The sequence below is a fragment of the Micropterus salmoides genome, unplaced genomic scaffold (genome assembly GCF_014851395.1).
Source record: "Micropterus salmoides isolate LMB-PRFRI ecotype aquatic unplaced genomic scaffold, ASM1485139v1 Ms_hic_scaffold_2, whole genome shotgun sequence".
NCBI lineage: Eukaryota > Metazoa > Chordata > Actinopteri > Centrarchiformes > Centrarchidae > Micropterus > Micropterus salmoides.
The window spans coordinates 54,142,703-54,163,198 of NW_024041150.1; the positions used below are offsets into that span (position 1 = coordinate 54,142,703).

Genomic DNA, 20,496 nt, shown 5'->3' on the forward strand with positions numbered 1-20,496 from the left:
AACTGTGGCTTGTGGACGGACAGCATAGGGTCATAAATCTCCTCTGAGATGAGTTACTGCAGCTCGGGGACGCTCGGGTGTTTTGGACGGGGGACTGGCATGTGAAAAGATCACACCATAGCTCGTGGAAAATATCCAACCACGCAAAGTGTCCCACAGAGGATTTTCTGACATTCTCAACCACATGACTGAATTCATTAGAGGAGAAAACAGTTGTTGTACTGAAGACAAATATCTGCACATCAGCAACCAAATTCACATTTATTTTACATCTGAGTGATTCACAGCTGATGTTTTCTAATCAGTGTGAATTTCAAGAAGCTGCACAAAGTCACATTTCTACAGTTTCTGTTGGGACAACAAGGACTTGAGTCACAAAATATGACAAACATGATTTTTAAAAGAGGCTTTGTTGACTTGACAATCAGTAAATTTCCTAAAATGTATGGTATCTTTAACAACAATAACAAAAAAAATATAAATTATGTTACCTACACATAAAGCAATCAAGCAATTACTCCTCTGTGTACCGTAAGTGGTGAAAACACTTCACAGATATCTTTACAATAAAGACAACTGTCATGGCTTCCATCTCTACATAGTCTCTCTCTTTTTGTGTGTGTGTGTATGCGTGTGTGTGATTACTCAAGCAGAGTCAGGTGTGTCGGTCCTGAGCTGATCCTCACCAGGTGTCTCCCATTCTGCAGTCAAGTCTCCTACAAGAACGCACCTTGCCAGGTCGTAGCTCGTGCTCATTCTGTCTGCTCCAATTGCTGTTTTCAACAGTTAACCTGTTGGTTTTGCGTCTCAGTTCTGGCCTCTGCTTGGTTTGCTAATCCCTGGACGCTGTTCTGGCACACACACACCGCTCCCAAGCTCGGATTCCCCCAAAATTCGTTCACCCCTTGGATCAAGTTCACTCCCTGCTCACATTTATTAAGGTTGTAAATAAATCATCTTGCAAGTTCTACTCATGCCTCCTGTCTCCCTGTGTCTGGCTCTTGGGTTCACTAGCTCTGTTGTAACAACATCTGTCCTTTATTGACTTTTATATTTGGGTGATGTCCAGTTCTTGTGTTTTTTGGGGGGTAATATTAACTGTAAATAAAAACAGATGAAATGATTAATGTTCTATACACCCAAAACCAACGTGCAGAGTAGGAACCTGCAATCTCAGGCTGCACACAGGAGTAAGAAATTACGTTTACTCATATTACTCATATGGCTTTTTTGTATACTTTTTGTGTATGTGCAAAATCAGTCATTTTTCTTTTAAGAACTTTCTAGCACAAGTAGGCTATTGCATCTGTTACAGAGTAAAAACTAAAGTTGCATGAAAGAGGGCTTGGTGGTGTGATGTTGTTCCACTAGACATTAAATGCATCTTATTTAGTAGCCTAAAGTTGTTCTTTAATTCAACATCAATATCATAAATCTTCATATTACAAAAAAGATTTTCTGTTTGGATATGTAGCCACATCCAAATGCTCATACTGATGGTGTGATACATCAACTTGAACCCTTTCTTTGGTGACCAATTCACAACCAATGAGCTAACCGCTGTACCTGATCTCACCTGGATATAAGCAAGGCAGACATGATGAGTGAAGAACATTTTGTTCTAATCGATACGTCTGTTGTCAAATAATCAACAAATTTAACAATTAGTTAATCAATTTCTCATGCAAAAAATGTCAAACATCCTTCCCTCCATGCAGCTTCTAAGTATTTGTTCTCAGCTTTATATCATTATAAATTAAATATATTTGGGTTTTGGACTGTTGGTCGTTTTTTTCACTCTCCTGTCATTTTTTAAAGATTAACAAATTAATTAATTAACCCTCTAAGACCTAAGCCTTTTTTGGTCAGTTTTCTCTATTTATACATTTGGGCTTATAAACCATATGTAATGGAGATGTGGTTTGATACAACCTGATCTCCCTGAAATACGTGATTGGTATCTATGGATTCAGAAGACCCTAAGCTAACATAAGCATGTAATGTGCTTGCAAAGGAAGTATGAGTGAAAAAAATGAATAAAATGGAGAATTTAATAAATGAAAATTAGATTTTTGTGATTTATTAATATAAAATACATGGCACAATATGAACTGATATGAAAATAATCATTCCTTGCTGCCATATCCTCAACTATATAAGATCCTTTGTTTAAAACCCTGACATTTTTCAGTTTGCTCTCTTTACGTCTTGATGTAAAGCTGCTCTACTTTCTGCTTCTGCATTGTGTTCTGAAGAACGTTGGTCATGTGCATGCAGCCTGAATTTGACAGTGACTGCATGTCTAGCAGCTAGACCAGATAGAAATGGAGAGGCTGTAAAAACAAGATGGCTGCCAAACTCGCCTTGAGCTTGTTGCATCAGTGGTTGTGGTCCTCCGGGTGTGCTGGGTTCATATCCAGAGGTGAGGGGGCGTCACAGACAGTGAAAGATTTGAAGGAGTGGGATTTCTCAGCCCCGTGTTTTGTCTGCAGTTCTCTTTGTGTACAGTCACAGCGGACAGACGGATCTTAGTTTGACGTCGGAGGACAGGGTGCAGTGTCAGGCCTCGGAGACCAGCGGCACGTTGTGAAGCTGAGATCAAAGATGACCAATCGCTGGCTGGGCTGCTTCTCTTCACACAACAGGCAGAAGTAATATCTCACATGGGTGGAGCTGACTTCATGACATCATGGTGGAATAATGGAGATTTGGATCAGTCTCTTTTTCTTCTCAGCTGCAAAAACAACACACAGGCTTATAAAGAGGAGAGCAGAGTGAGTTTCAGAGGCAGAAATCTAACAGGTAGGTATCAATCTTCAAACATACTGTATGTATAAGACACGCAGCGTCCAGTGAGACCTACACCGTCCAGAGAGACCTGCAGCGTCCAGCGGGACAGAGAGACCTGCAGCCTCCAGAGAGACACGCAGCATCCCGAGAGACCTGCAGCCTCCAGCGGGACCTGCAGCATCCAGAGAGACATGCACAAGGGTTTCACTCTGTGCTGAAAAGGGGTGGGGACATTTAAGGGCTCAGATTAGGGGTGCAGTGATACACTTAACTTACGATACAAGATGATGCACAATAATGGGGTCACGAGAACAAGACAAGAATATATTAAAATCAGTATTCACTGATGTGATATATGATTTAGGCGGTCTGGTGATCCTCCCCAAGAACATTTTGAGCATTCTAGAGAGATTTTCCGCACTAATTTATGGTTGAATGGTTTATTTATAAAGGGAAACACAGAATTCTTGGACAATGTAGCCTACATTTGTTTCTTAGATATTTACATCGCATTGCATGTTTTCTTATTGTGCAAAAAATCTAATAATTTCATTTGTTTTTAACATTACTTTCAAAAAGTGGTGGGGACAAAATCAGCCATCTCAAAAAGTGGTGGGGCACCCAGCGTCCCCAGTGTAAGTGACACCTATGGACATGCAGCATTCAGAGAGACATAGAGGTGGTGATGCTGCAGTGGACAAGACACATACTGTACCTCTGGTATGGGAGGCCGGGTTTTGATTCCCACTGTTGACATCCACCAGTGTGTCCCTTAGCAAGACACTTAACTGCTCCATGGGGGTGCGACCTCTGACATGTGCAGCAATTGTAAGTCACTTTGGATAAAAGTATCAGCTAAATGATAACTGAATAATAAATAAAACACTTAAAATTACTTAATTAAAGCATTCAGAGAAGCATGACTATTCCCTCCTAAAATTAAGAGCTTTTGTTGTGGACAAAGTTAAAAATTTGGCCTGCTGGTGGCACAAAATTCAAAATCAATGGCATCATGAAAAAATTAGGCTTCACTCTCTGACTGTCAATATGTGCGCCACATTTGGGTCATTCATTTTCATGGAAAATGGTTGATCCTCTGGGACGAATCGGTGTCATTGTAATTATGTTTATATACTGATTTATTTTGACAAATATGCTTCAGAGGAAATATGATTGCTCCCTGGATTATGTTCACTGGCAATATTTTTTGCTGTTTTTTTGTTTCTTACAGGATTATTAAGAATTATTTCTGGGGGAGGACAAAGAAACACCGTTTTTAAAGTCCCTGTTGTGAAAACTATTAAAGGCTGTATAAACACACAGCAGGGGTGAAACTGTGAGGCTACAGTTTGTGTAAACAGCATGACAGATACCTGCATGGTTTTCTTTACTGTCAGACATGAAAAGTGTTCAGTGTCTGGAGAGTCACAGTGCAGGAATGGCCTGCAGAGTGCTGCCACCTAGTGCTGAAACACATACTTACACAGAAATATGAGGGATCTGTCTTTGTAGAGCAACAAATTTAGATCTTTTTAACACTTTTTTAAAGGGAAATGCAGTGACAAATAACTGTGGAAAGGTTTGTGCTCCAGGCTTACAGGCTTTCCTTCTTCCTTAACTTCTAGTCTTCTTACCATGTGCTTATATTGTTGTCCTTGTGTAGGTACCTGGTTCATGATTCATCTCATATGTACTAAATAATTGCACTGTAATCTTCAGGCTGTAATCTAAAGCATTGATGGGTTTTCTTTCAAAATATTTTTTATATATATAAATGAAAAAGCAGGAGCATTTAGTCGACAACTTTGTCTTTCTTCACCGTGGCCATTTCTCTCATAGACACATAACCTACTGCAATTTTAACTGTAAGTTTCTTTGCAAAAGCACCTGCAGGACAAGCTTGCAAACATCTTGTGAGGGCTGAGCGCTATCTTTCTTCACTTTCAACCGAAATGATCCAAGTGGGACTTAAATGAACGCAGTAAAAATAGTGAAAAGGAAAAAAGTTCCTTCTGCAGTGGTCTGAGCTCTTCCCAGATGGATCATCCACAGCTGAAAACACTGACTGTGTTTATGTTTAGGGGGAAAGTTTCACATCAATCATCTGTTTGAGACACTTTGAGCCCGTCGGTGGGCTGATGGACCAGATATAGGCAGGGAGAGTCACTTTCAAAGCTACTCATTTTACAATTCATACATATTCTGTGCACAGAACAGCAAAACTTTAAACAGAAGCTGTAATGAAGAAGGAATAAAGAGCTGCATGTGAGCCACATTTCAGTAAAACCTCTAGTTTTTATAGCATTTAAAACAACGTTTCACAGCAAAATCAATTCCTTTCAATGAAATTGCCGAAATCAGTGGATTTGTTTGTTATTGACAGTCATTGTTGTTTTCTTTTAACCACGACCATGATCTTTCCATAACCAAAAAGGTTTTTATTGCCTAAATTTAACCAAAGTTTAACTATCATAGCGATGTTAGAGCACAAAATGCTCAGACGTTTTTGAAGACAATGTTGTTTAGTTTAGAGAACTATTTTTAAACCACCAATGGAGGTGTCAGAGGTGGATATATATGTTTTTTCATTTTACAAATAGTGGTTGGAATCTAAAATCTTATTGTATATATTCAGTATGTGCGTTTCTGTCACTTTAATAAAGTATTTTACTCCTAATTGAAGCCATACATGCTGTTTAAAATTAGTGCTACATTTAATGAGATTACCGGATGGTTTGGGCATCATTTTGTAAATTCCCCAAAATTCTTCTTGACATATTTGGTGTACTTAGAAATGTTTGTCCTCCACTGGAATTTCAGTCTTATGTGTTTCAACAAACTTTGTCCACACAGCACAGTTAAAGTTATTAATCCTCTGGAGAGACAGTTAGTGAGGAGGGTAAAGTAACTCGAATAAACTCTGCCTAACTATGCTTCAGCTTCCCGGTCACCGATGTGTATCTGACGGCAACCTGTAAGGAAAATTCTGGGTTCGTTCTCGACCAGAACCAGACTGCACAGTCCAGTCATCTACACAAATATCCTCGCCTCACACTCACATGGTGACACCTCCCACTGTATGTTTTCCTTGGCTGCCGAATGCACCGAGGGTGCAATACATTGCACATTCCCTCTGGTACTATTTAATATATTGACTCCAAAACTCACAAATGCAGTAACCAAGTGGAATGTTCCGGACCCAAAACTGGACGGCCGAACAGTCGCTGACCTCAACAGACCTGAGGACGTTTTTATTCCAGCCTACTGTCCAGTTTATGAGTTTGTTGGGCCCAGCATTCTGCATACTGGAGGCATTTCTGCTTAAAACATCTTTAGCTATGATTTAGTGGTGATCTGAATGAAAATACGCCAAGAAGAGTAATAAAATAAACAATGGCGGGAACACTGCGTGACAAGAGAAGGTTTGACCAAAGTGTTTATCACATGGTGTAATAAGAGAGCTGGAAACTATGTCAGAGTCCTCTGAATGGTGGAAATCACAGACTTAGCTTGTCGGGCTCAGTTCTACGTTACCAAACTTTAAAATGTGGCAAATGCTGAAAATTAGCATTCATGTTGTTAATGTTAGCATTCAGGTGCCACATGTCCTGGTCACACCAGCATTTTAAAAACAAATTTATTTCAATGGAATAACAGTGGGCGGCACAGTGATGCAGTGGTTAGCAAGAAGGTCGTGGGTTCAAACCCCGGTTCCCCCGGCCTTTCTGTGTGGAGTTTTCATGTTCTCCCCATGTCCGCGTGGGTTCTCTCCGGCTTCCTCCCACCATCCAAAGACATGCGGCCTAGATTGATTGGTGACCCTAAATTGTCCGTAGGTGCGAGTGTGAGCGTGACTGGTTGTCTGTCTATGTGTGGCCCTGCGATGTGGACTGGCGACCTGTCCAGGGTGTACCCCGCCTTTCGCCCGATGTCAGCTGGGATTGGCTCCAGCCCCCCGTGACCCTGTACGCAGGATAAGCGGTTGATGATGGATGGATGGAATTACAGTGTTCAGTGGATTCACTTGTGTTAAATACACACAAATGTTTCACTGAACTTGGTGACCTGGCAGTGCTGAGCTTTAAGGGAACGGAGGACTGGAGAGTCCAAACTGAATCACAGAATAAACAGCTCCTCAAAAGAAACATGGTATTAAGACAGTAGTCATGGAACAAATACTTTATGTCTTTTGAATGAACTGAGTGAATTTATTGTTCTGTCTTTCGCTCGGCAGCTTCAGTAGTTCACAGAAACAATCACAGTCACTAGTTTTCATCAACGACAAGTTCGTGAAAACATGTGGATTAATTTCACTGCCACTTTCTGGTTTGGCCAGTCTTTTATAGTACAGTAAGCTGAATTTAGCATGCATACAGGTCAAAGTTCTTCAGGAAATTTAACGTATTGTCCTAAAATGCTCTGATCCAGTTTGTTTCTGTGTTTCTGTCAATCTGTCCATGTTCAGAACAACCGACTCTTGAACTTAGGCTGCAAACATTTTTATTTCAGCCCAGAGACCCAAATAATTCATCACAGCTGACTCTGCCGAAACTTGTACTCATGCTGCCGACGTCAACCTCAGTTATATTTAGTTTTTCTGTACTGCACATATGGTCATGGCGGCTTAGCATGGCGAGCAGAGCGGAGGCAGGCGGCTTTACAGAAGCTTTACTCTCTCTGGCAGACATGACTTGCCGGCTTTCGAACATTAAGACTTGATTTGGAAGTCTGACACAGCAGCTGGTCGTCGTAATGAGCCGTCTCACCCACGATCACTGCTCAGGGTTACCGACTTAGAGGGATTTCTCTCCCAGATTCCCATTTGGAAGGCAGACAGAAAGCATCATGCTGCTGAATGCAGAATGAGAGAGGAAATCTAAGACTGAGTAACCGTTTATGATTCCTCATTTCCTTCCCTACCTCTTCTCTTTCCTATTACTTTTCCCAAGTGCCGTTTTAAAACAGTAATTAGAACAGCTATAAGATAACCTTTAAGGAGGCTATTTCTACCTCTGACACCTGGTAAAGGCACCCTGTGGGGTTTTCCGGTAAACACAGTTATGTTTACATTCAGTGTTTCTCCCCCAAAACTATCTCAAATCAATTTCCTCAGTCAGGAAAGAAGAACTTAACACCTCCTAAAAAGCTTGTTTTGCTGCCCTCCAGTGGCTTACCTTCTCACCTTGCTGCAGTGATGCACAGGTGTACTCCAGAGCACCGTGACATCACTGATGGGTGTGGTCCAACCACACCCATCAGGGCTGCTGGCTCTGGTCAGAGGCTTTAAACATTTGACCAAAGAGGACAACAAAAGGAATATTACCTGCAAAGCACTGCTTTCCTGTATTTTGATGACAGGAAGCTGTTTCTTGGCACTTTGCTGCCACCAAATGTCAAATGGTGGAATAACAAGACTTCGAAGGACATTACACAGTATACCCCCCCCCATCCCTTTCTTCCTTCCCCTTCACCAGTTCCTTAAATCCCCTGTTCATTTTCTTCATGTTTTACAAGCACTACACAGTACTGCCTTACCTTGACTGAGTCTCTCTTCACTTTCATCCTTAAACCTGCAATAATGATTTATTTTTGGCCACTTGCGGGAAGTGGAAACAAGTTGTGAACACAACACTTGACACGTCATCATAAACTTATGAGCAGACAGTGCAGAGCAGCTTGATTGTTCTTTCAGAGGCTTGTTTGTGTCACCTGTAAATCCAGTATTCACTATTTATTTAATCATAAAATACATGAGTTTTGATGGCTGAAATATTTTGTTGTGAAAACAAAATTCTTTAAAGCAATTAAGCAATTGATCATGAAAAAAAGTGTATAAAATATCTGTAACACAAAAACATGGTCACATATTCATCTGAAAGGTAAAACTACAATATGCTAGAAATAACAACTTGATTCAAGCTTCAGGTTTTTCTCTTTTCCTTCCTGTGTCAATAACAAAGTCATTAATGTGACGTGAGAATTAGGGTTATGAACAAAAATTTAAATGATATTAATGCTCTCCCAGATTTAGATTGTGATCAATTTTCTAAATATATCTATACATATCAGTCACTCAGTGAGTGAATTCTCATAAAAGCTCTCGTCTAACTATTAGTAACTGCAGTGACATGAGCTGTAACTACACTGCAGCCTCTTATTTGTTTAGTCTGTTAACGGTGGTGAAAATGCTCCAGCTGACGAAGAAAATTTCAAAGAGCTGTAAGTCACTGTGTCATCATAATCTTTACCAATAACGTTTGAAATAAAAGAGAAACGGCACGAAACATAAATTAAGCAACATAACATGGCACAACGACATTCAGCATGTTGTAATCCAACTCAATGACAGACAACAGTGCAAAGCATCATCCTGACATTAAACTGCACATAAACTCAGGGAATTATTAAATGAAATACATCAAAACATACATAAACTCATTGTGATACGCCACAGTACAGTGTAAAACTGTATAAGCACAACACAAGTAACTAAATCCTTGTCTCAGAACACATCACACTGTAACACACTGCCACAGACAGCAATGCAAGACAACTTATTACAAAGTCCTCACAAGCTGTCTGCCAGTTGATCGGGCCGTCCAGTACTTTAGAAATGAAGTACTGAAATACTCAACAACTGTTGGATCAATTATAGTGACATTTTATTCAGACATTTGAGTCCAGGAGGATGAATCTTAATAACTTCTGACTTTTCTGACTTCTCCTTTAGAGCCAGAAGCAGTTCAAAGTTTTGAATTATTTTGTGAAATATGTCAACGTCTACTTTATGAATTGGCACAATATTTGGCACAGACATTCATCGCTCACAAAGAACGAACCTTGATGATTTTGGTGATTTCTTGATTTTTCCTTGAGCACCACATTTGTGGTTTTAAGTGAAATGTCTTAACAATTATGAATTGTCATTAAATTTGCTGGCTCCGACTTCTTTCTTTGGATAACCAATCCGACAGCTTACCTGGGCCTTACGGTTGGGCACCTTGGTGTAGCTTTGAAACACCATCTTCAGGAGCCGCCTACAAAGTGAAGACATAAAGTATAAAACTGAGACAGTTGCATAATTTTACTTCTCTTTTTTTTTTTTACTTACTTCTCTTACACTCAGTTGCAGTTGTGTAAATGTAACAGTAATATTTACAACACTTTAGGTATTGCGAAGTCAAAACTCTATAAACATTTGATTATTAAGCTTTAAAACTCACAACATTTTCATCCATCTGTGTTTTGTTCCCTGAAAACACAAAAAAGAGTCGACTTGTAGTTTTGACTCTGGAAATCAAAGTTTTGTTTTAAAAAACATCTTATTAGAACAGTTTCCCTTGAGGTTGCTCTCACCTTTTAGTTTTCGTCCATATTTTGACCGCCACAACACTTATTGAGAGTGCTGCTAAAACTACAGACACAATGATGTACCGCCACCAACCTGGAACTGTACATTAAAAATATTTTTAATGCAGTTTTCTGTTCTATTAATTAGCTTTTTACATAAGTTTGGAAACTTTCTGTACAAAGTAAATCTGTTTCTGTTGGACTAAGCCTGCGTCTATCAGTGAACACATCTATCATGTCTGCATCAACTTTATCTCACTCTGAATGTTTTCTAGAAATCATCATTAAATAGCAGTTTAATATGATAAAGATGTATACAATAACATGCTGAAATGTTTTGTGGTGAAATAAAACCTAAAAACAACTCATATGAAACCCTTCAAAAAAATGTCTTCCCAAAATCAAATTGCAACATATGAGAGGTTAAGAAGTACAAACAGGCTTTTCATTCTTACTTTAAACTTCATATGGAGAGAGGGAGATGTAAGAGTCACTACCTTGTTTCAATGTAGTTTCAACCTTTGTGAGTAGAGTTTCGTTTCTCCCCTCTGTTGTGATACCTTTTGATTTTGTCGTACGAACTGAAATAACACAAGTAATTATTAAAAAAATACAAGAGAAAGAATACTGTTCTAATCATAAATCTTAATGTTCATCATATAAAACCGAATGTACCTGTTTTCTGACATGAGGACTGGGGGCCAACGCTACACAGCAGCATCTGTCCACTCTTGTTATCTGTCACGTTACACTTCAGTAACTCAGAATAGTTTGAATTCTGATTAAGACGAGGAGTAAATACCACAATATCTGAACAGGAACCCTGTGATGTCGCCGTGTCGTTCTCATCGCCCTGATACAACCACTCGACTGTGTGTCCACACTCGCCAAATGTAAACACATTGCAGTACAAGCTGACCTGATCATTGTTCTGAAAGTGTTTCACTGGTGAAGATGGAGATATTGTGAGAGAAAGACAACAAGAGTAAAGTTAACTTCATCACTGTGATCATAATTATTGTAATGTTTCAGTATATTGTTCTAACAAGACAGTTTGAGCTGAAAACATTATGATGGAAATACTCACTGATAATAACAGACAGATGAACCTGAGAGTCTGGACCTTGTTGTTGTCCTGATTTGTTGAACTGTCTGCAGGTGTAACGACCAACATCCTCGTCTGTGACGTTCTTTATAACCAGAGAACAGTTCTCTGTAACACTCATTCTGTCTGATTTAACTTTGGAAATCTCATTTTTACTAATCTTCCCATGTGTAACCAGCTCTGTTGTCTCAATATAACGACTGACAACCCAGGAAGTACTGTCACACTTGTCCTGATTATTTATCACATTTTCACAAGGCAAAGTGACTTCATCTCCAACTTTGACAGTGAAGGAGGGAGAGTTCTGTCCAGTTACAGCTGTTGAAGATGAGATATAAACATAAAAAAATGAACTGTAATAATAATGTCTTTTCTGTTTTATAGTTTTGTGAGGAGAACATCAAATACAACAAACTACATACAGTATTCTCCTTTTACAAGAATAAACTCAACACACCATGTCCAAAACAAACTAAGTAAACTTAAATTAATGTTATATACTTAAATACTGTTATTGATGTTTTGTTATGTTTCTTTTATTCATGTTTTGTGAGACCTTACCTGTAAACTGAAGCACCAGTATCACAAATAAAGACGTATTAATCCAACTGAATCGAACCATTTTGCTTTTCTCTCCCTCTTGTTTTCACCTCCTCAACAATGAAAGTCTCTGCACTTGTGCTACTTTTAGAACAAACCTCATTTACTTCCTATATAAAATATCACTTCCTTTTAGTGACTTGAATTTTTTTTTTAAATTCTTTCAGTTCAAATCAGGTTTTCAGCTCTCGTTTAATTTCTTTATCTTAACCGCCAAAAAGCCAGATGTGTTTCAGTGTGGAGGTACTGACAGGTAGATACTGATGTCTGACAAGCAACAGGCACAAGGATACAGATAAATCAAAATAAAGATCAATACCAAAACAAGACTCTTCCTCATTGTGACTTTCAGTCTGTTTTAGATTTCAGGCTCTCTGAATTTGAGTTTTCTGGCATCCACAGTGACGGAAAACGACATCAAATTCTTGATCAGCAATATGAGATGCAGCCATCAGTAAAGATGTCAGAGGTCACTGCCGCCTGACAAAGATCCTGAAAAAATTGGGAATACAAGGCAAAGGTTTATGTTTCTACATTCGTTTAGCCAATCTAACACAGTAACAAATTAACTATGTTAAGACTCATGCTGTGTATCCAGTTCACGCTGTGTATTTGTGACAATGACGTGTTTCACCTCCTGAAAAAGGGAAGAGGAAGCTGAAGGTGTGAAGACTGTTAAGATAAATGTTTGCAATAATGTTTTCTTTAGATCATGGACGTCGTTAGGACTATTTCAGTCACCATGCAGCAAAGGGTGTAACACTCCTTCAACAAGCCGGTGCTGACTCGGCATTAGAGGGTTTAACAACCCACTACCACTCCGCCCTCATTGGTTTCGGATGGCACCCAATGTGGCGGACCCTCCGCATGCACGTGCAAACAGAGTGGAAGTAGGTAGGGAGAAGGAGTAGCAAGCACTTTTGGAAAGGCCCATAGACACGCTGAAGGAAGTATGATTCAGCGTAGTGAGTGATACAGAGTGAAACTGTAAGTCGTTGTTCGTGTCTGTTACTTGTTAAACTTAAGCTAAGTTTACTTGAGCTAAAGGAGAGGGGATATTTTAGTTGGCTATGGAAAACACTAGTGCTGATAGTGTGATCTCTACAAGCCTGTTTCAAAACACTATCAGTCCTCACTGAATGTTTTTGTCAGTGAAAGCTAAATGTCATAGCGTCCCTGTTAATGCTGTTGTCCTTCCATTCATTGACCAGATGGATAAGATATTTTAGGAGAGAGAGAGAGAAGCGGGAGATAGGCAGGGCAGCTGATTCTGAGATCAGTAGTGGTCTACAGGTCTAAGGAAATGTGGGCTATTTTGTTTTCTTCTAACAACAGACATTTGTTGGCAGGTCTAGGCACCAGGGCATAGCCTAAAGTAAATTATTTCATGATATTTATTATTTGCTGTATTGTGACCCACTTAACTTTCTGTATTCATTGGGTGTAATAAATTAAATATGTAGATGTTGCCTAAATGGCTAGGTTATACCTTCATGAGCATATACCCACAGATATACACGCAAGAAAATATAGCAAAATAAAAGCAATCATACATACAGTACATGTATCCATACATATAGTAATTATTACTCCAAATCTTTTATTCCCTCCACCATCAGGTTATTAAATTCAGACAGTAGCCACTTTAAATAGGATCTTTATCAACAGCTTTCGGTATGCATGCCAAGCTATAGAGCAAAATCACACTCTGATTGAACCAATCCACAGTGCAGTAACGGTAAATAGCATTCTTTGGACCTGCAACTTATCTAAAAGAGAGAGGAATTAGATGTGGTATTACTTTATCACACATTTACATGAGCAGCTGGGTAGCATTTAAGTCACAGCCTACAGCAGAACTCAGTCTGGCCTAAGTGAATGCAGCGTTGATGTGTGTGAAAGCTAACGTGACATGGATGTCGGAGCCACACACATTTTTTTTCGCTTCCGACGCCCGTGTAACATTATGGTTGTTGACACAAGTGTAGTTCTAATACAGAAACAAAAGATGCGAGTGCAAAGATTTTGCAAGCGCACGTTACACTAGACCAAGTCACTTTGCCTTTTGAAAATGTGATAGAGGGTTAGCAAAAATGTCACAGTACTACACGTTAGTGGACGGGGGGGCTAAGACTTTCAATCCTAGTGATGTCCTTGCTTCAGATAGTGTTTATTAGAAAACAGACAGGATCCATGGTGATGTTTGACAGCACACATGAACCGACAGGTGAAGAGTCAAACTCCTCTCCCACCAGAATCTGACTCCTGATGTCCATGGTGCAATATGGTGATACTGTAGCATCACTGTTGTGATACATCTTTTCCTCCATTACTCATCCCGCAACCTATATGATAAATGATGATAAATAGATTGTATCTCTTTATTTGAAATACCTGGTTGTTAATGTGGAGTGATTGTCATGTACTGAATGACATAGGTCCTTTACATGACATGTAGTGTTTGTGTGTAAGTATACTGAACATTGAATGTTATTCCTTCATTTAGCGCATACATTTTAAAAGAGGAGTGGCAGACAAAAAATACTGACACAGAGGCAGTCAGTGACGGAATCACAAAACACAGTGTAGAGTTAAGTGAACATTTCTTTATTTGCAGTTAATATATTATCAGATATAATAAAGAGGAGACTGTTACTGACTCCATTAAGGCTGAAAACCCATTCAAGCCAAACACACAGACATCCGAACAAATATGTCAATAACAATGTTAAATGAAAGTGAATTAAAATAAGTTATTCTGACATGAAACTGAGCTCAAGCTGCTGTAGCTTCACGATTTAAGGAAGTTAACTAGAGTTAAACGTTCCTGTTAAACGAAGTTGAAATCCAGCTGCTGTGTTCTGAACTGGCTGCAGAAAATAAAGATTTTCACAACTGATGCAGGAAAAGACATTTTATAAAACTCACAGTGGGCTTCCTGATATGAGATGAAATCAAGACTTGAATATTGTTGTTCAAAGTCAGACTGAAACAGAAACAGCTGAGCACAAAACACACAAACATTTCTCACACTGATAAATAAAAACAAAAACAATCAGTAATAAAAACCTAAAAATGATCTTATGAGATTTTTGTTCTCTAAAGGCTTCAACTACTCGTGTAAATGTGCTGTTATTTAACTGCAGTGGAGTCTTTTCTCTGATGAGCTGATGTTGATATGGAAGTTGTTGATCAGTGGAGTCTGACAGAGGCAGAAGGGTCTCCATCGTTTTCATAGTTCACCACACCATCATCTTCATCTTCATCATTATTCACCTGTGAAACACAAAGAACCCACATTTAACACAAGGAGATAAGACACATGTCTTTGGTGTGAGAGACCCGGGTTCAATTCCTCACTGTGACCCATCCACCGATGTGTCCCTGAGCAAGACACTTAACCCGTAATTGCTCCAGAGGCGTACGACCTCTGACATATATAGCAATTGTAAGTCGCTTTGGATAAAAGCGTCAGCTAAAATAATTAATATAATGTAATGTAAGGAGATAAGAAACAATCTGACAGCACCTGAACGCACCATTAGCCACTATTATGTGTTTCTGCCACTGAGAGAGGAAGTGGTTCACATGTTCTTACCAGCTGACCAGAGAGGGAGTGTTTATGTGGTACTCCAAATACAAAAACAAAATGTTCCTCTTGACCACTTCAGTACAACTCAGTGAGTCCTGTTTCTGTTTGTCTTCTTCTATCTATATCTACACTTCAGAATGAAGAACAGATGTCACAAACACTGGTTTGCTGTGTAAAGTACCAACTGTAAAAACATTATAAACTCACTGTGTTTTCATCCATCTGTGTTTTTGTCCCTGAAAAGAAAAGAGAAAGAGTCGACTTTAGTTTCCACAGTGAAAATCCAGCTTTATCAAAACTTCTTGATTTTCATCTGTGAATGTTCTCTCCTTTAGTTCTTGTCCATGTGTTGACTGCCACAACAATTATTATGAGTGCTGCTAAAGCCACAGACGATAATGTCTTACTTACAGCACCGCAGAGAGTGGCAGCATGACACAGCAGGTCCCTCTACCCTTTCGTAGTTTAACCTTTTCTATATTTTAGAGATTTCTATTTAACCTTTTACTTATTACACTTTATTTATTTGCACATTCTAGCCTTTTCCTTTTGTAAATAGTACTAAATTCATGGACAACAGTTAACGTAACCTGAAACAGGATAACGTTACACAGCCAATGGACTCCTCGACCACCAGATAGCAAACTACCGAACTCTGCTCACGTGAGGAGCTCTTACATTTTTGGGATCGACCTGTTGAACTTTCCGAAGGAGATCCTGTTGAAGTTAAAGATAAGAAGGTGAGGATGTCGTGCTGGCGTGATGGTGAGGAACAAGAAGACAGGGAGTCGGTGAAGACACAAGCCCTGTCTTCCCTCGGTCGTCATGGGGAACGTCCGCTCACTGACAAACAAGATGAACTCTCGGTTCTGGTCAGCGGCCAGTGAAAGTATCAGGAGTGCAGCATGTTATGTCTGACTGAAACGTAGCTGAATGGGAAAACACCAGACTGCTCAGTGGAACTAGCCGGCATCTCACCAGTTTGAGCAGATAGGAAGAAACAGCGCAGTAAGAAATTGGGAGGAGGACTTTCTGTCTTTGCAAACTCCAAGTAATGTAACCCAGGACATGTTACCACAAAGTGGCGGCGCACGCTTGTGACATCATTCACTCCACCGTAGCGGACCTGTAGACACGGCATCCGAACGCTCTCCTTATCAATAATGGAGATTTTAACCACGCCAAGATCTCAAGGACGCTGCCCAACTTCAAACACGTGCGTTACCTGTAACACCAGAGGAGACAAGACCCTGGATCTTCTGTATGCCATTGTTAAGGAGGCATACAGCGCCACCGCACTGCTTCCTCTTGGCAAATCTGTCCACTGTCTGGTACTGCTGACTCGAACGTACAAGCCTGCTGTTAGGAGACAGTCTGTCACCACCAAAGACCGCCCAAACCGAGACCAAGTCAAGACCAAGACCAGGGTTAATCGAGACTGAGACAAGACCAAGACTTTTAGGGGCTGAGACCAAGTTGAGACCAAGAGCGAGCAAGGGCGAGACCGAGTCAAGACCAAGACCAGTTCCCCACATCACATGACACACGATAAAATGTGGAACGTGATCATAGGTGCTTCTCCCATTGATCTGAAAGATGAAGAAGGCCAGCTCAGTGGTGGGGGTGGAACTGGACAGTGTGGAGGCAGTGACTGAGAGGAGGATGAGGGGGAAGCTGAAAACCATCATGGACAACCCCTCTCATCCTGTCTATGCTGAGCTGAGGCAGCACAGGAGCTCCTTCAGCCACAAAAACAACTGACTGAGACTGGCTGAATAAGAGAATATCTCCACCCACAGCCAGGCCCGCATTAACTTGCTGTTCGGCCCTGGGGCTGAGAGGTTTTGTAGGCCCACAATAAAAACAATAAAAATGTGCTATGACCACTTTTGTCTATACTTCGCGCGACAGTATGATCAGTATACGTACAGAAAAGGCAATAAGTCACCTCATGAGCTATGCATTTCCTTGTTATTTCTGACTATTTGAAAACCAAAATATATCCACAACCTGGAGGAGTGAAGGTATAAATGATAATACTTTAAATAAAAAGTAGGTATTACTAGTATAATAATATATTTACATGTTACACATTATTTAGATCATCTGCCTTCAGATAGATTATTAGTTGAGATTCAGCTGTTTCACAAATAAAACCATTTTCTGATATTAGCCTACACCATTGTGGTTAAGGTTGATTAGTGCTAATGTTTGTATATTCATTATAATTTCAGATAATACTATAGCTTACCATTATTACAAATATTAATTCCAAAACAGCAGTTTAATTTTTGTGGGTTTCTTCAGTCATTAAATTACTGTGCAAGAAAAATGCATGTTTATGCAAAGTACTAACTTCTCAGTAATAATAACCATGCACACAGAGTTCAACATTTCAACAAGTTTGCTTGTACCTTAACCTTTTTTTACTGTCCCGCTATCTCCAGGTTGTGATTGGTTGGTTTGCGAAAAGGAAATAGGTGAGTTTAGCCCACAGTCACTATATTATCATGCACCTTAGAGACTTTGCCGTGGATTGGGTGTATTTAGAAGAAAACATATTTAGAGTGATTTTTTTTTACTTTAATTTCAGGAAATTTCTGATTTTTATTCCTGTAAATTTTACACTTTCATCTAGGATTTTTTTTTCTCGGTTTATTAATCCCCACTCTGGCTCCATATTTTTTTGGACACGTAAAATAAATCTAAATCTAAATATGTGAATACACTTAGGAGAATTCAATTATAGCCTACAATTATAGCCATCGGTTACCACCTTCTCAACTCTTCTGTTTTTTTCAAACTTTGTTCAGAATTAGTATCCATGTTTTCCGTAGCTTTTTCCAAAAACATTAACTGACACTCTTTTTATGGCAGACCCCAAACAGAGAGGGAATATCTCTCATATTCATAGCTCTTCAAACTCCTCCAACTCCTCAATCTGTGCCCAACACGGGCTGATTCAGAATCAGCTTCATTTGCCAGGTACACATACGAGGAATTTGACTCTTGTACAATGCTCACTATGTACTTACTTATACAATAATACAATAACACAATAATACAGTAATAAAATCAAGAGAGAACACATATATACACACTATGAACAAACAGACAGATTGAGACAATAGTGCAATAGTGCAATGAGCAGAGTGCAAAGGATACAGGAGTAAATTATTATTACCATTACTGTTATTATTATGGACATGTGGATGGAGGTGGATGTGACATACAGGTGCACATACACATACAAACATACATGTACACAGTGTGATGGGTGCAAAGAATGCTGGAATGAATATTGCGTGCGGTGTTACGTGCATGAGGTAGGTGGATATAATATACAATATGACAATATGAACAGCTTTGAAATGGAGAATGATGAATAAATAAATGGTAAGTGGTAGCCAGTAAACAGGAATTATTGCACAGGAATTGTTCCTGACACTGTGAAACAGAAATCAGCTGTTCATCAGAGTGATTGTGGGAAGAAACTGTTCCTGAGTCTGTTGGTTTTGGCGTACAGTGCTCTGTAGCACCTACCAGAGGGAATAACCTGGAACAGATTGTGTCCGGGGGTGAGATGGTTCTGCAGTGATGTTTCCTGCCTGTTTCCTGACTCTGGAAATGTATGTCCTGAATGGAGGGCAGGTTGGCACCTATTCATTTTTCTGCAGTCCTGATTGTCTGTTGTAGTCTGCTCCTGTACTTTCTGGTGGCAGATCCAAACCAGACAGTGATGGAGGTGCAGAGAACAGACTGGATGATAATTGTGTAAAAGTGGATCAGCAGCTCCTTAGGCAGGTTGAGCTTCCTGAGCTGACGCAGGAAGTACATCCTCGGCTGGGCCTTGATAACGGTGTCAGTGTTGGGCTCCCACTTCAGGTCCTGGGATATAGTGGATCCCAGAAACCTGAAGGATTCCACAGCAGACACAGGAATGTTGAGTATGGTGATGGGGGCCGAGTGGGGGAGCTCCTCCTGAAGTCCACGATCATCTCCACAGTTTTGAGCATGTTAAGCTCCAGGTTGTTCTGACCGCAACAGAGAGCCAGCTGATCAACCTCCGGTCTGTAGGCCAATGACCGTTGTGTCGTCAGCAAACTTCAGGAGTTTGACAGATGGGTCTCCTGAGGAGCAGTCGTTGGTGTAGATTCAATGCAAACTCATACACAGAATTTTTTATACAAACCACAGATTGTCCAAAATGTATCCCAATGGATCAAATAGGTACTATATAACCTGAGGTTGGAAAGACTAAAGTTCTCCCTTATGGGGTTCCTTGAGGTTCCCTTCGTAGTAAAGGCCTTTGGTCTACTGATGCTGTGTTTCTTGAATGACTGAAGAGCCATGTAGTAGCCTACTGTCACAGTTACCCTGATCGTATATCACATTTTCACAAGACAAAGTGACTTCATCTCCAACTCTAACAGGGAAGAGAAGGAGAAGTTGTCTGGTTGCTGATGCTGAGTTGATGAGAGAGAAATATATTTACAAAAATGTTATTAATATCAATGTGACAACAAATGTTTGATTAGGTGCCTCAGCCTCAGTCTGCAGGAGTTCACATCTGCCTTGCTGGAAATCAAACAGACTTGGCTGTTTTTGTTAAATGAAGGTTAGGTAATAAAGCAGAATTAACAATGTCAATCCTAACATGTAAACTAAAGCACCAGCATGAGAAATAAAGACATTTTAATCCATCTGAACTCAACCATCGCGCCTCTTTCTCATTCTTTTCTGTCTTCTTCTTCTACTTCTTGAAGAGAAATGTTTTAACTGTTTTCTCTAATTAGTCACGTGTCACTTCCTCATAGTGACTGTCCTTTCTTTTTCCTCTCATATGTCAGTTGTTGCTTCAAATGTAGGCACACTTCCTTCTCTAATGGCTGACATGAGCTGGTATGAAGTTCACACTGACCTGTACTATCTGGAATTTCATACAGGAACATAAAAAATAACCTGAACAGAAATATAGGTGTTAAAATGACTGCATATCAAACAATAACAGCTGATACAGAAATAACAAACGTTATTTACTAATACATGTTTAACTACA

The 20,496-nt window shown here is 39.7% G+C and overlaps 1 protein-coding gene and 1 long non-coding RNA gene across 2 annotated transcripts; both read right to left on the reverse strand.

Moving 5' to 3' along the window:
- Positions 1–242: 242 nt before the first annotated feature.
- On the reverse strand, positions 243–5,554 carry LOC119912828. The gene is made up of 2 exons (XR_005446279.1): positions 2,827–5,554; positions 243–2,734 (listed from the first exon to the last, which is right to left on the reverse strand). It is a non-coding gene; the product is annotated as an uncharacterized LOC119912828 (long non-coding RNA).
- Positions 5,555–8,466: 2,912 nt separating this feature from the next.
- Positions 8,467–11,924, reverse strand: LOC119912684. The gene is made up of 7 exons (XM_038731972.1): positions 11,807–11,924; positions 11,228–11,563; positions 10,816–11,085; positions 10,638–10,721; positions 10,147–10,240; positions 10,014–10,042; positions 8,467–9,827 (listed from the first exon to the last, which is right to left on the reverse strand). The coding sequence occupies exons 1-6, from the start codon at positions 11,865–11,867 to the stop codon at positions 10,021–10,023; spliced, it is 867 nt and encodes a 288-aa protein (XP_038587900.1). The 5' UTR covers positions 11,868–11,924; the 3' UTR covers positions 8,467–9,827; positions 10,014–10,020.
- Positions 11,925–20,496: the final 8,572 nt, after the last annotated feature.